This window comes from Cryptomeria japonica, chromosome 11, assembly GCF_030272615.1.
Source record: "Cryptomeria japonica chromosome 11, Sugi_1.0, whole genome shotgun sequence".
Lineage (NCBI taxonomy): Eukaryota > Viridiplantae > Streptophyta > Pinopsida > Cupressales > Cupressaceae > Cryptomeria > Cryptomeria japonica.
In genome coordinates this window covers 419,856,428-419,871,123 of record NC_081415.1, presented here as the reverse complement: position 1 = coordinate 419,871,123, position 14,696 = coordinate 419,856,428, and the positions used below count along the sequence as shown (strand labels likewise).

At 37.6% G+C, this 14,696-nt stretch overlaps 1 protein-coding gene across 2 annotated transcripts in view; it reads left to right on the top strand.

Moving 5' to 3' along the window:
- Positions 1–14,696, top strand: part of LOC131073621 (protein transport protein SEC23 D) — a 95,517-nt gene that overhangs the window by 24,969 nt on the left and 55,852 nt on the right. For both annotated transcript variants that reach the window (XM_058010099.2, XM_058010100.2), the window contains exons 3-7: positions 11,503–11,556; positions 11,681–11,853; positions 12,024–12,210; positions 12,389–12,534; positions 12,621–12,775. In XM_058010099.2, coding sequence (XP_057866082.1) covers positions 11,503–11,556; positions 11,681–11,853; positions 12,024–12,210; positions 12,389–12,534; positions 12,621–12,775 — 715 coding nt within the window. The remainder of the gene's footprint in view (positions 1–11,502; positions 11,557–11,680; positions 11,854–12,023; positions 12,211–12,388; positions 12,535–12,620; positions 12,776–14,696) is intronic.

Below are 14,696 nucleotides of genomic sequence, written 5' to 3'. Positions count from 1 at the left end.
TCCCAGTCATCACTCCTCCAGTTGGATTGGTCCACCTCAGCGTGTCCAGATTCAATGTACTTGACTCATCAAAGATGGCACAAACTTCGATGTACCTACCTCGGTTATCCATTGGTCGAATATTCCAGAGAAGACATGTGTCCAAATAATGCAATTATTTCATTGGCAGAATTGAGTTGGTTGTAACAAACCCTAATTAGGGTTTTCATTGTAAAATCTCGGCCATTGATCTTAAGTTGATTTGAGCATTGAATTGTATTGAGGGCACTATATAAGCCCTGGGTCCTCATTTGTAAAGGCTAATAGTTAGTCAGGAGTTAGAAGGTGAATAGTTAGAAATAGTGAATAAGTCAGTTAATAGTATTAGAGTAGGCTAAGAAGAAAAGACAAGACATTATTGCCAAGATGTTGTTGTAAAAAACTTGTAAAACTTCATTGAAGAAATGGTGAAATTTATGGGTCGATTCAACAATTTGCATGGTCTCTATACTTCTCATATTTGATTTCATGTTATTAGATGAGTAGAAGAAATGTGTTTGATTGATGGTGAAATTTGTATATCCATACTACTAGCAGTTTGTTGATTGCAGACTTGCCTTGTGTAGTCAACTGGAATCATTCAGCTTAAGCTTAACTTCAATTGTCGCTTCTTCATTGGTATGCATCAGCCTGATGGTGTCTATGCCTGTAGCGATGGTTTGAACATCATAAAGCTTTCCTCCGAAGATCGCACTAATCTTGTGGAGATGGTTCTGGGATGTCAAAACAAGATTTAGTTAGAATTTCATCAAAGATCAATCATTGCTCCTACATTCTTAGTGTCAGAATTAGATCCTTCCCTCGCCATCATCCTTTTTTCCTTTTTTTCAAAAAATCTAGGCTAGTGAAATCTTGTATTCCAACAATATTCAAAGCAAATTAGACGTTTAGTCATCAAGTGTAAGTCCCCTTGTGATTCCAACAAAATCACATCATACCACAAAGAGCTTATCCACGAGTAGAGAACCTACATACAAGAACCTTGGAGTTGCCTTGACTGATCCTTCGGCAAGATCTTCAGCAGTTGGGAAACTTTGCTCAAGAGAGGATAAGGTACCTTTAGGTATTTTATTCTGTGTTCGCATGTGCATGAAAAACACATCAACAGGAACTAAACCTATTCTCAGTGAGTTAGGTCATGCGACATTCTCCTTTGCTTTATGTGATATTTAGTGCTCACAAGTGTTTGATTGTTGATCATGCGACACACACTATTGTTGTTGTTGGCATTGAGGATCATGGTCTTTATAGACTTGTGGATACAGGTGATTCTCTTGAGCATGCCTTCGCAGCTAAATCATCCTCTATCACCAGTCTATGGCATCAACGATATGGTCACCGAACATTCACTACCTTGCTTGTTCGGGAAGATTTAGTGCACGGCCTACCTGAAATTCAAACTCAGAATCAATGAGTTTGTGAAGCTTGTTAGGCTGGGAAGCAGCACAGGACACCGTTCAAAGATGGTATGGCGGGCCTCTAAGGTACTACAGTTGGTCCACGCTGATGTATGTGGTCCAATGAATACTCCTTTTGTTACTGGGTGCAGGCATTTCTTGCTTTTTGTTGATGATTTCAGTTGTAAGATGTGGGTGTACTTTCTTAAACAGAAATCAAACGTGTTTCCTGTATTTCAGAAATTTAAGGCCTTAGAAGAAAAAGAGTCCGGTTCGATTATTACTCCTAGGTTTGACAATGGTGGGGAGTTTTGTTCTATTGCTTTCTCCACTTTCTGTGACACACATGGCATAAAACGTCAGTTAACCACACCATACACTTAACAAAACGACGTTGTAGAACGTCGTAACCGCACCATTACTGAAATGGCTAGGTCTATGTTGGAACACAAAAATGTTCCTAAGAAGTATTGGGCAAAAGCAGTGTTTATTGCAGTCTATCTCCTTAATAGGTCTCCCACTCATGCTGTTAAGGGGAAGACTCCTGAGGAAGCCTGGACTGGTCGCAAACCCAGGATCAGTCATTTGAAAGTTTTTGGCTCTTTAGCATATGTATGGATTTTAGATGCTAAGTGCTCCAAGTTGGATTCCAAGAGTTAGAAGCTTATGTTTACAGGGTACAATGACAACCACAAGGCTTATTGACTGATTGATATAGACACTAATCGTCTTATCTTCAGTCGTGATGTTGTCTTTGATGAAGAACGAGGACCTTTTCAACTTTCCTCGTTTGAGCAACATTCTGAGGATCAGTTTTTGAAGGCTTTTGATTTGGGTGTCCATCTTCCATTTGGTTCACCTGATGGGAGGGATGATGCAGATTCTGAATTTGATGATGCACTACTTGAATTTCCTTCGGATGATGCTAATCTTCCACCTGTTCCTGTTCCACCTCCAGTTCCACCTCCATTGCCAGTTATTCCTCCTTCATCTGATGTCGGCACTTCTACTCTCCGACCTAAATGGTGGGCTAAAATCATTAGCGATCTTCGTCTTGATGAGCTCATTGAGGGTAGATCTTCTTGAAACAAAAGCAAACAACAGTCTACAGTCAACTTTGCTCTCATGGCCAACATTCATAGTATTTTTGAGCCTCAGACATATGTAGAGGCAAAAGGGATTCCATAGTGGGATAGGCAATGGACGTAGAATACCAAAGCCTTTTGAAGAACAACATCTGGGTTCTCTCCGATCTTCCTCCAGGGAAGAAGCCCATTAGTTGCAAATGGGTGTATAAGGTCAAGTATCATGCAGATGGTACCTTAGATAAATATAAGGCCAGATTGGTTGCTCGAGGATTCACACAGCGGGAGGGCTTTGATTATGAGGAGACTTTTGCTCCTACTGCCAAGATGGATGTTCAGAGTGCCTTCCTCAACGGTGAGTCGCAGGAAGAAGTCTACATGATGCAGCCCCCTGGTTTCAAGGTTGCCGACAAAGAACATCAAGTATGTAGACTCAAGAAAGCACTCTATGGACTTAAATAGGCTCCTCGAGCATGGTACATCAAGATTGATTAGTACTTGGTTGCTCATGGTTTTCAGCGTCGTCCTTCTGACAGTAATTTGTATATCAAACACTTTGGTGATGATATTCTTTTTCTTGTTATCTATGTGGATGACTTGATCATTATTGGTAGTTCAACACATTTGATTGCAGAAATCAAACAAGACCCGTGCAAGGCATTTGATATGACAGATTTGGGGCTTCTCCATTATTGTTTAGATGTTGAGGTTTGGTAGACTGATGGTAGCATTTTTATTTCTCAATCTAAGTATGGCAAGAACTTGCTTGACAGGTTTTGAATGTAGGATTGCAAACTTGCTTCCACGCCTATGGAGACAGGACTGAAGTTGTCAACCAAGTTTGATTCTCCTCCTGTAGATGCAACAACATTCAGGCAACTAGTGGGCAGTCTCATCTATCTCACTTCCACTAGACCTGATCTCAGTTTTGCAGTGAGCTACATTTCACGCTTTCATGACAGCCCCTAAGGCTGATCATTGGGTAGCAGCGAAGCATGTGCTGCGTTATGTGAAGGGCACTTTTGATTATGGACTTCTTTACACTCGAAGTCACGATCCTAGACTCAGTGGTTTAATAGATTTAGATTGGGCAGGTTCGGTTGATGTCAGGAAATCAACATCTGGATATGTGTTCAGTTTGGGATCTGGTGCAGTCACATGGACTAGTAAAAAGCAGCAGGCAGTGGCTCTCTCCTCGACAGAAGTAGAGTATCAAGGAGCAATTAAGGCCGCATATGAGGCAGTTTGGTTTCGCCGGATGCTTGCGGATATGCAGATATCTCAAGCAGGTCCGACTCCCTTGTTCTGATAATCAGGGAGTGCTCAAACTTGCCAAGAATCCCGTCTTCCATGAAAGAACCAAGCACGTGGAAACTCACGATTGCTTCATCAAAAAGCTTGTTGAAGATGACTCAGTTCAGTTGCAGTATGTTCAAATTGCGGATCAGACTGCAAACATTCTCACCAAGTCTCTTAGCCCAGATAAGTTTGCTTAACTTAGGGGCAACTTGGTGTTTTGACAGATTGACCATTAAGGGAGGGTATTAGAATAATACTTTAATACTTTAGTACATAATTTATTAATGGTCAATATTGTATTTTATGTAATAATTAGGTAAGATCGTGTTTCCGATCTTTCAGCAGTTTCTTTTTAGAAACTTGCTCTTTTTGTATTTCTTTGATTCTTTATAAGCTTCGGCTTCTGTAAATAATTTCAATCAATTTTTCTACCAATTACTAAGTGTAATACACCAACACATGGATAGGTGAAAAGTCTTATTATTATATTGGTAATTAATTCTTTTAAAAAGAAATAGTTACGAAGAGTTGGAGGGTCTTCTGAAGGGTTATTTATCTTTTCAAAAAGAATGAGATGTGGATGGAGTTTTGGAGGGGCAAGAAACCAGTGTATTTTTTTTCAAGCATAGTCTTTTGTACAAGGATATGGGAGTTTGTGAGCTTTCCTTTTATCAAAGAATTGAAGAGAGATTTTAAATTTGTGCGTTTATTTGTCTTCTTGATTGTAAGTTTTCTTGTGTGAGTTTGCAATCGGTCTTTGATGTATTCTCTATTATATCAGGTTAGGGTTGTATTTGTTACTGAATTTGTGAGTTTTGATTGTTTTACATCTGCTTATATGTATGGCAGAGATCATTGCTTATTCTTTTAATTATCATTGGTGAGTATGTAACTAGTGATTTGTGTCTCATTTGTTTTTGTCCCCTTCGTTCTAGTCTACCTTTGAGGATCTTGGGTGGTTTTCGTATGTTTTCTATTGGAGATTTCTTACTTTTCTTTCTGTTATTGCCTTTCCTGCTTTTTGGTTAAAAGCATACCCCAAAAACCAAATTACATCATATGAGGGAGCTGTACCTCTAAAATTCAAAGGAAGATCACAAACTAAATAGTATTCTATCCAATTATTGGTGAGTTTATCGCTGCTTGCTGGGCAATTCAGGGTTATTTCTCAAGATAAAACCACAATGACAAATCTGTTTACTGACAAACCAAAGAGTGTGGTCCAAGTATTCATAGATGTGGCATACGCGTGTAAAGTTGCAAGGAAATTGATTGAGGCAACCTTCAAGCATATTTGATGGAATCCTTGTTGTGTATATGCCATGAACAATGCACTCAAGGACATGGGAAAAATCATTTGGATCAAAGAGGTAGTTAATGATGGTAGAGATGTGCAAATGCAACCACCTTACTTCACATGCACTCTTTAGGACCTTTTTTAAGGAGTTTTTTAAACATATAGAGACTAGATATGTATCATACTTCATTCTCTTGGAGAGGATGATTGAGTTGTGTGGTCAGCTTACAATGTCTATTATGTTCAAGAATATTGGTTATTTGACCATATATTAATTGTCAGCTGTGGGTAGTTATAATCAAAGTTTGATGACTCAGACTTGATAGTCCAAAATTTGGAATTGGAATTGGGACTTGACACAGACTCGGCAAAAAACTCGGCTAGGACTCAGCAAAAAAAACCCGTAGTTTTACAAATAAATAAATTATTGCATTTAGAGAACACAAAAGCCTAATTTGACTATCAATTTGTCATAATTCAAACATTACACTTCATATGATCTTCAAACACTCAATATTTTAAATTTCATAATTCATACCCAGTTTCAAACTTCAAATGTATAACAACCTCATAAGTTTATAAATGTTTACATATAATGTATGTCAAAATGAGAAACAAACAAATACAATATACATCTTCCACTTTCCCCTCGTAATGTAACTCAATTTGTCAGGTCTTGAACTAAAAGTTGCTATAGTATCAAAATGATGATGAATTGTTTCTTCATCGTTGTCTTTTTGGATATTAAATGCTCCTCTTCTCCTCTCCTTCCTTTCCTATTTTTTTATTTAGACTTGTTTTGGAGAAGATTGGACAAAAAAAAAGCGAAGAAAAGTCACTTTTTAATGGTTTTTTACCTCCCTAGCTGCACTCAAGAGGACTTGAGAGTTTGCGCCTAGTACTCAGGAGTTCGAGTTTGGGACTTGAAGATTCTTGGGGCGAGATTCGGACGAGTAAACCCCAAAACTCTTTCGGACTCGCTGCAAGAGTCAACGATGAGTGAACTTAGCTAGAGATAGGACTTTGGAGTTTGGAGAGTTCTCGAGAGTCCTCAAACTATGGTTATAAGCATCGAGTAGTTAACTCTAGAGTCCTCAAACTATGGTTATAAGCATTGAGTAGTTAACTCCAGAGTCCTCAAACTATGGTTATAAGCATCGAGTAGTTAAGTGTCAATTTGTTGATGGTTGTGTTCCTCTTGGCAACTGTTGGGTTCTTTAAATATATTGTGTATCATCCAGGAAAGTAGTATGATTTAGTTGGATCAACTCCGATCCTTGGCTGATCATCTTTGGTCTTCTTCTATAATAATTTCATGTGGGAATAGGGACATTTTACCCCTGTATCTTGTATGCATTGTCATCTTTAATATTAATTCATGTATTTAATTTATGAGATATAGCAGTAAACAAGTTGCAAGAGACATTCCAACTAATGGTCATGATACTAGAATGAAATCAATGGCCTTATTCTAAAGTTAGAGTAGGGGAGGTGGTGAAGAGTGGCACTTTTTGGGCTGATGAAAGATACATTGTTGCCATCAATACTCCAATCTTCAAGCTTATTAGATATGGGGATGCTAATGCATCTAGTTTTAGAGAGGTGTATGTGTGCATTGACAATATGCTTCGCCAAATAAAGGGCTATTGTACATGAGAAAGACTCCCCATTGCAGTTCTATGATGAATATATTCAATTAATCATTCATCATTGATGTGAGAAGTTCAACCCTTGCTTGCAAATGGATTCCTATGCATTGAATATGGAGTGGTATTTGCAGAGGCGTGACAAAGTTACTCCTATATAGGATGCTGAGATAAAAGAAAGGTTCATGAAGGCTATTTAAAATATGTATGTTTCTACATAGGCAAACATCAGTTTTTATGGAGTGGACAAAATTTGCTACTCTCAGGGGATATTTAGAAGAGGCCAAAATGAATAGAGAGACTATGGCATAGGGGGACTCAATTCTATGGTGGACAAGGTGTGGGCCTAATTCTTTGACAATCACACCAGCCATTTGTTTGTTGTCCTAGGTTTCTAGTTATGCTATTGAGAGGAATTGGTCTATTTATAGTTTCATCCACTTTGTTAAGATGAATTGATTTACCACTACGAGGTTGGAAGGGTAGCCAAGTTTTTAGCTATACATAACACCTTGCATCTCATTGATTGCAACATGCTTACATACAAGAAGAGTATTGCGGTCCGATGGGATGTGGAACTAGAGAAGCCAATAAAGATTGATTATGATGCAACATAGGTAAGCTTGATGTAATGTCCCCTTCTCAATGATGAGAAGTTCAATTGGCCATTAGCCTATTTCAGAGACTCGTAGGCTAACTGGAAGCTGAAATTAGGGTTTCCAACTTTTGTGGAGGTTTACAGGAGTTGTTGATGATGGACGAGTTGGAATTCTACAATTTAGATTGTGGATTCCTTCTGGGTTTTCCGAGTGCTTCGCAGGGTGTGACATGCATTCAGTTTAGAGAAGTTTTCAGAACTTACAATTTTTAGTATGTTGGAAGCAATCGTCAGTGTTTCTAGGTTTTTCTGGGTTTCCTGAGCTCATCCTCAAGGTTCGAAGAGCAAAATTTTTTGAGTTGTTTTCAGGACTTACTATTTTTAGTAAGTGCTATTTCAGGTAGTACTATTTTTAGTAGTTCATTGCAGAGCTCCAACCCAATTCAGTCTTGATGGCTTTCAGCACTTCCACTTCTGGCTCAATTTGGCATTAATTAGTTTTGTATTGAAGGTGACTTATTATATATTAATATTGCATCCTAAGGTTTTAATATTTAAATTTTATGGTGGACGACTTAGGAAGGGGTAAAGCATATTTTTCATTCAAAAGTCTCATTATTTCTCCTAAGTTAGGTGGCGCCAAGGTTGAAAAAGTACTTCATGTTTATAATGTTTGTATGTTGTAACATGTTGACCAAGGAAAAGTTCGACTAGAGGACTTAAGGAGGGGACGCCAAGCCTTGGAGTGCCATGAAATTACATTCAAATGAAGAAAAGAGGATTTGGGCGCCATGTGAATTTGAATTTGAGCCTCGAGTCTATAAATATGAGTGCTGGGCTTCTCATTTGTCATCCATGAAGAAAATTATAACGAAGTGCTGCCAAAATTTGGAATGAAGCTTCAGGGAATACATACCTCTTAGCTACCACTTGATTTCTTGCTTGCAATATAACAACTAGTCTAGCTTGTGACCTCTCTTCATTCAAAGGAGTGGATTGAACAACAATGTTGCAGATTTATGTATCAATTTCAAATGTTTGGAGTGTTTTCTGAATGTTCTTGTTGCTGGTTTGTGTGTTTGCTGAAGTAGAAACCTGTTCATGGGTCTTGGTGTGTTCGTCAAATAATTTTGGGTATTGGCTCTGATTCTTTCTACCCCTTAGGCGATGGAGTCTACCAATTTGCAGATCTTAATTTGCACCATTGAATTTAATAATGCAAATCGTGCTTTCTTGCTGGGCCGTACCACTTCATGGCTGCCTTAGGTTGTGTGTTGAAAGTTTTTGGCGTCTATGTTGCAGGTTTGGGGTTCTAGTCCTATCGCCTCTATCATATCTTTCATTTGCTTTTGTCCTTGTGACATTCGGTGGTGTTTTGGGCGAGTTATGAGCATTTCAGTGATTTAGGTAGTGGCTGTTTTCTGCGTGTTATGCATACTGCAAATGACTTTTTTAGAATAGGAGTCAGTAGTATGGTTTTTTGCTATGGGTGTGGTTGAGTTTGTTAAGTGTGTTAAGCTTGGAAGTATTCATTTGTAGTGGACAATATCATCACTCTACTCTAAGATTCATATCTCATAATTGCAAGGTTGGATAGTAGTACTATCAGCCATTTCTGGATTGTAAAGCAAATCCCGTTGAAAAGTGGAAGAGGCTGGCTTGCCGCCTACATTTGGATTTTGTAATATTGTCCTCCTGCTGCAAAAGCGATAGAGTGATTGTTAATTTCATTCCTGTCCTCCCGCTGCACAAGCGGTAGAGTGATTGTCAATTTCATTCCTATCCTCTTGCTGCACAAGTGGTAGAGTGATTGTTAATCTCATTCCCGTCCTCCCGCTGCACAAGCGGTTGAGTGATTGCCATTTCAGTTTCTTGGCTTGTCCTTGGCTGGTTTACCGTCAAGTGATTTTAGTGTTTCCAATATTCCGCTATATAAGCGGAAGGGGCTGGCTTGCCGCCCAAGCATTGTAATAATTTTCAGTATTTTATTTTGCAACTAACGATCCCCTCGACACTTTATGCTCTCACCTTCCCGGATTGGGCACTTGGTGATCAGAAAGTGGAAGGGTTGCAGTTTTCAGAACTATTACATTTTCATTCATTGCTAACCCTAACGGGTCCTTGTTGTGTTGTAAATTGCAAAATTTTAAAAAAAATTGTGGGGATATTACACTTGACTTGAGGAGTCGAATAGTTTAAGTGATGAGGGTTTTGGAGTGAACTTCGGGGATAAATGGTGATTAGAGATATCGGGCCATTGGCCTTTTTTTTGTTTTTGAATTTTGAACGTAATCATCATTTTGGATATAATATAAATAGAATGATATTTGGTATTTTCATCGTTGAATACAATATGTTTGAGTCTTTCAAAGTTTCATTTGTTATTATTCCTTATACATTTCTTTATAACTATGTCTTAAGTTCTATTTTTATTTGCACCACCATAGCAAAATCTAGGCCCTTGGTCCCCTAGACTTGTCCTTATGTACCCCTATCCCTGAGACTCACACAACATAGATAAATATTGGGCTGTGTTGATGCCCTAACCATCAAAAAGGCAAATTAGTTAAGCGACATGCATTGCGTACCTCATTATTTTGAAAGAGAATGGTTAGGGCAATACAAGATTTTTCAGCACCCTTGCCTGCTGCTATGATAAAAGTTGACTATAAACACATAGCTTTAGAAATCCATAGTCACATTTTTCAATTTTTAAAGGATAGGTGGTAAGATGATGGCTATATATGAAACCGGAGGACCACTTATGTAACAGTAAACCATATATGTCAAAAGTTTAACAGTAAAATGATAGATATGTGAAGTTTCTGCATCCAAGAAGGCTATAGCCATATGTTCTCATCAGTAATGGTCATGGATGGTGACAAATGAACATCTTACCATTTTTCTGTATCAAGTCAATTCCAGCATTGAACAATTGTAGTTATTAAGACCAACACTTCTTATGAAGATCTGCGTTTCTCTTATAGAATAACGTTTTCTAGGCAGAGATTAATTTTGGTTATCTAAAGCCACATTTTATACTGAGGACAAAGACTTATGATAGCTATTTCGACATCCAAATTAATCCTTTGTAGTATAAAGATATTTTGGTATTAATTGTCTGGAGATCTGAGTTTTTGAATATTCACATTAATACTTTTATCTTCTTTTCTAGTGTTCTGGATATCCAGATTGCTCTTGCTTCAGGAGGTGAGTGTGAGTTAAGGTTGCAGGCCATATAGCGCCCAAAGGTTATGAGCCATGGCTATTGTTATGAGGCTGCCTTCATGGCTATTTGAATATTCACAATAATACTTTTATCTTCTTTTCTAGTGTTCTGGATATCCAGATTGCTCTTGCTTCAGGAGGTGAGTGTGAGTTGAGGTTGCAGGCCATATAGCGCCCAAAGGTTATGAGCCATGGCTATTGTTGTGAGGCTGCCTTCATGGTTATTTGCGAAAAGAACAGTTGAATTTAAGACGCGAAGCTTTGGGTTTTGGATATGATCTCAACAAGATGTTTCTTGTTTGTTTATTCACATGAAAATATTTAAATTTTTTTTTTTAATATTTGAATATTGTAGAAGTGATAAAGAAAACCTAAATTTAATCTTAATATCTGCACAAAGGAAAAACCTAAATTAGGTTTAAAGCTACACTTTCTTTTTGAACTGCCGTGTTACTTGTAGGACTTTAAACAGCGAATGTAGGCTGGAGTTGGAAGAGTTACTTTTGTCCAAATATGTCTTGCATTAGTGTTTGGGTGCAAGTGAATAATCTCTGCCAAGTATGGTTTACTTTGAAACACTTTAAAAACTACTGATTTTAGGTGAGATGTTTTAATTGAAACTGATAAAATTCCACATATCTCTCGAAATCTAGTGTATTTGTGACCCTTTCTGAAACTTGGGACATCCTTTGTTTTGTCTACTGTTGTGTGCAAGAACTATTTGATGTCTCTATTTATTTTTAAACTTATCATTGTGTTTTTTGCTTTATTTTAGGTCTGAGCAAATAGGAACTTCTCATTTTCTTTGTTTATTTTGTTGAACTCAAATATATGATATTTCAGAACTAATGGAATAATAGATATAGATTTATATTCTCTGATTCTCATGAACTGACAAATGCATTTTCCCCAGCTTCTGAGGAATTTTTGGAGCTTGTTAAGAGTGCTCTCCTTGCCGCTTTGGAGGGTAAGTGAATTGCAAGAGCAAAATTGTGAGAGATTTGGAGTTTAATATCTTTTGATGTTTTTGGAACTGTTTGTGTATAAATTCTTTATTTCGTCTTCTATGGTTCCCCATGCCTTGCTTGCAGCCTTAGCGCCAGGGTCATTGTTTGGGCTCATTACTTTCAGCCACAAGATAGGATTATATGATGTTCAGGGGCCTGTTCCAGTTGTGAAGAACATTTTCATTCCTCCTGACTTGGATGGACGTGTACCTATAGATTTGGAAGATGCCATGCCTTTGCTGTCATTTTTAGCTCCTGTATGGCACTGATAGGTTCCTCTTGAGTTTATTTTGATGAAACAAATTATTCAATACATGTAATGCTTCAAGCTGGCTGGAAAAAAAGAATGAGTAAATGGGTATGTAACTCATTGCTCATAATTTGTAGATTTTTAAAGTTCCCTGATGATTTCTATCATTTTTCTCAGGTGGAGAGTTACAAAGACCGCATTACAGCAGCACTAGAAACCTTAAAACCATCAACATCTTGGGAAAGAACTACAGCGGCAGGACAAGGACTAGATAGTGTACTTCTTGGGGGACGGGGCTTTGGAGTGGCAATGGATGCTCTCATCAGTTATCTGGGGTCAGAGTATGGAAACACTTTTGCATTAGGTATATTTGCTGGAAAACATCAACAATCAACCATTGAAATTGTGAAATAAAATTTGACAAATTTAAGTATCATTTCAACAACAATACCATTCATGTTTGCAGTTTGAGGTCAGATTTTACCTGGTTTGATTGACTGAAAAATGCAAACTGGAAATTTAAATCTGCAAAATGTGTGCAGCAAGAGTCTTTTCCTTTTTGTCTGGTCCACCTGACTACGGGGCTGGGCAATTGGACACGAGACGTTATGGGGAGCAATATGCCAGCAAGGGTGAAGATGCAGATCGAGCATTGCTTCCAGAACAGACACCATTTTACAAGGACCTGGTAATTATTTTTAAAATTCGTGCTTGCTATCAAAAGAGATTCTAATTTTTGGTTAGGACCAATTTAGACTAATCTGCATATCACAGGCTGCTCTGGCTGTTCAAGCAGGTGTCTGTGTTGATATATTTGTTGTTACAAATGAGTACACAGACTTGGCGTCATTGAAGTTTTTGAGCATCGAAAGTGGTGGTTCATTGTTTTTATATTCCAATAGTGATGATTCAACACTTCCTCAGGACTTGTAAGCTACGGGATACCCCCATAACTTAGCTGCTGTGATTAATATTTCAAGTTTTTTCAATACCTGCTATTGTTTTCCATCATATCTTCTAAATCTTTATTGATATAATTGCAATATCTTATACGATTACCACTAAATGCACGTTAGTAATCTGAGCAATCACTTTATTGTATTAATAATTTTTTTATTTTAAGTATCCCATTCCTTCCGTTTGGGCATTTCAGCATCTTCTGAACACAATTGCATTTGTTGTGATCAAGAAGAGTTCTCCTATGAGAGGTGTAACTACAATTACAGCAACAGGGTTGTAATGGAATGTGTAGATAACAAAAACCCCTTCACATAAATTTGACTGTCATGTACATGCCAAATCTTCATTACATCCATTTTATGCAAATATAGTAATTAAATATACATATAGGTTTTCAGAAATCTATATTCTATCTTTTACATTATGCCTGTAATAATTTTTTTTTGATTTGTAAATTGAGGGAAGTTGGTCTCACTCCCGTTAATTTAACTTTTAAAACAAAATTACTCAAATACATTTCATTAACTTGACAAAACCAAGTTTCTTACATAATCAAGCAGCATATCCAAGGAAAAGGCCCTCCTCTATATTAAAGAGAGTCAACTGATTAGACTCAATCTAACCCTTAGAACCCCTTAAAAGACAAAGCAAAGAAAGCTGAAGACTAAAATAGATGAATCCAAAATTCTACACAGAAACCTTGCTTTTTCTTCTTGATTATAGATTAGAGTGTCATCTTGCATTGATCCTTTATCTCTTTGAGAAACATGCATAACAACAAAAGGAAGGCTGTTCACTTAGGTTCATCTTTTGAGATACTGGATGTATATTGCAACAAGTGAAAAATGGCTGACCAATGATGCTCTATAAGCACAATGTTAGGAACTCTTAGGACAATTCTAGGAACTCGTGGCTCAGTTTGGAGTTTGGACTAGTGCCACAACACACCAAACAACTCATTCCCACATAATCCCAAAACCCTTTCAAGGTACAAAACATTTTGGACATATTGACATTCTAAGGAAAGATTAATGCTAGAATGCTGGACAACTAGGTGTGACAATTGGAATTATTTCTCTATAATTACTTCATGGATGTAGATTGAAGATTTCTTTTGTGGCATTTAAATGTCTATTGTAGTGTCCCATTGGTAGCGTACATGTAGTGCAAGAGGGACCATGATCTAGTTTAGACATGGGAATCCCTAGTTAACACTTTGGAGGAATATTGCCCCCTCAGAAACTTTGAGGATGAATATATGAAGTTTCAGTAGTAATGTTAGTGTCAAGAGTAATTAGTTGAAGAGTATACCAATGTGTTCCATGGCCACTTTGTTCACTTGCGTGAAGACACTCCTGAGCAACACATTATGCTCAAGTACATAAGTGGGTTATCACCTTATATTTGTGCAAAGATGGAGATTCAAACTTTGGAGACATTGGGTGAAGCATTTCAAAATATATCCAAGGTTGAAGCCAAAGCAAACACCATGCATAAGTTTACTTCGCACAAGAACAAGTTAATGCAAGAAACCACTTCCAAGCCTATGGCATAAAATCAAAATTCTTGTGTAAAATTAGCAACAAAACTTCAAGTCAATTATGTAGAACTCTAAAGCCATGACATCATCCATGTCAAGCAAGGAGAGGGCAAGAAGAATCTTGGTCATAAATGATGCCATTGCCACCAAACAACTTACCTTAGTGATGCTGAATGTTGTGTGCAACCATCATTGATTGTGCAAACTATATTAGATCATGCATAGCTTGGGGATATTGATTAGGAGGCGTAATGTCTCAACACACGTGCCATGACAATTGCACATCAAAGGAATGCGAGCATCTCTTCTATATGAACTGCTAGTTCAACAAGCAACAAAAGCATATCATC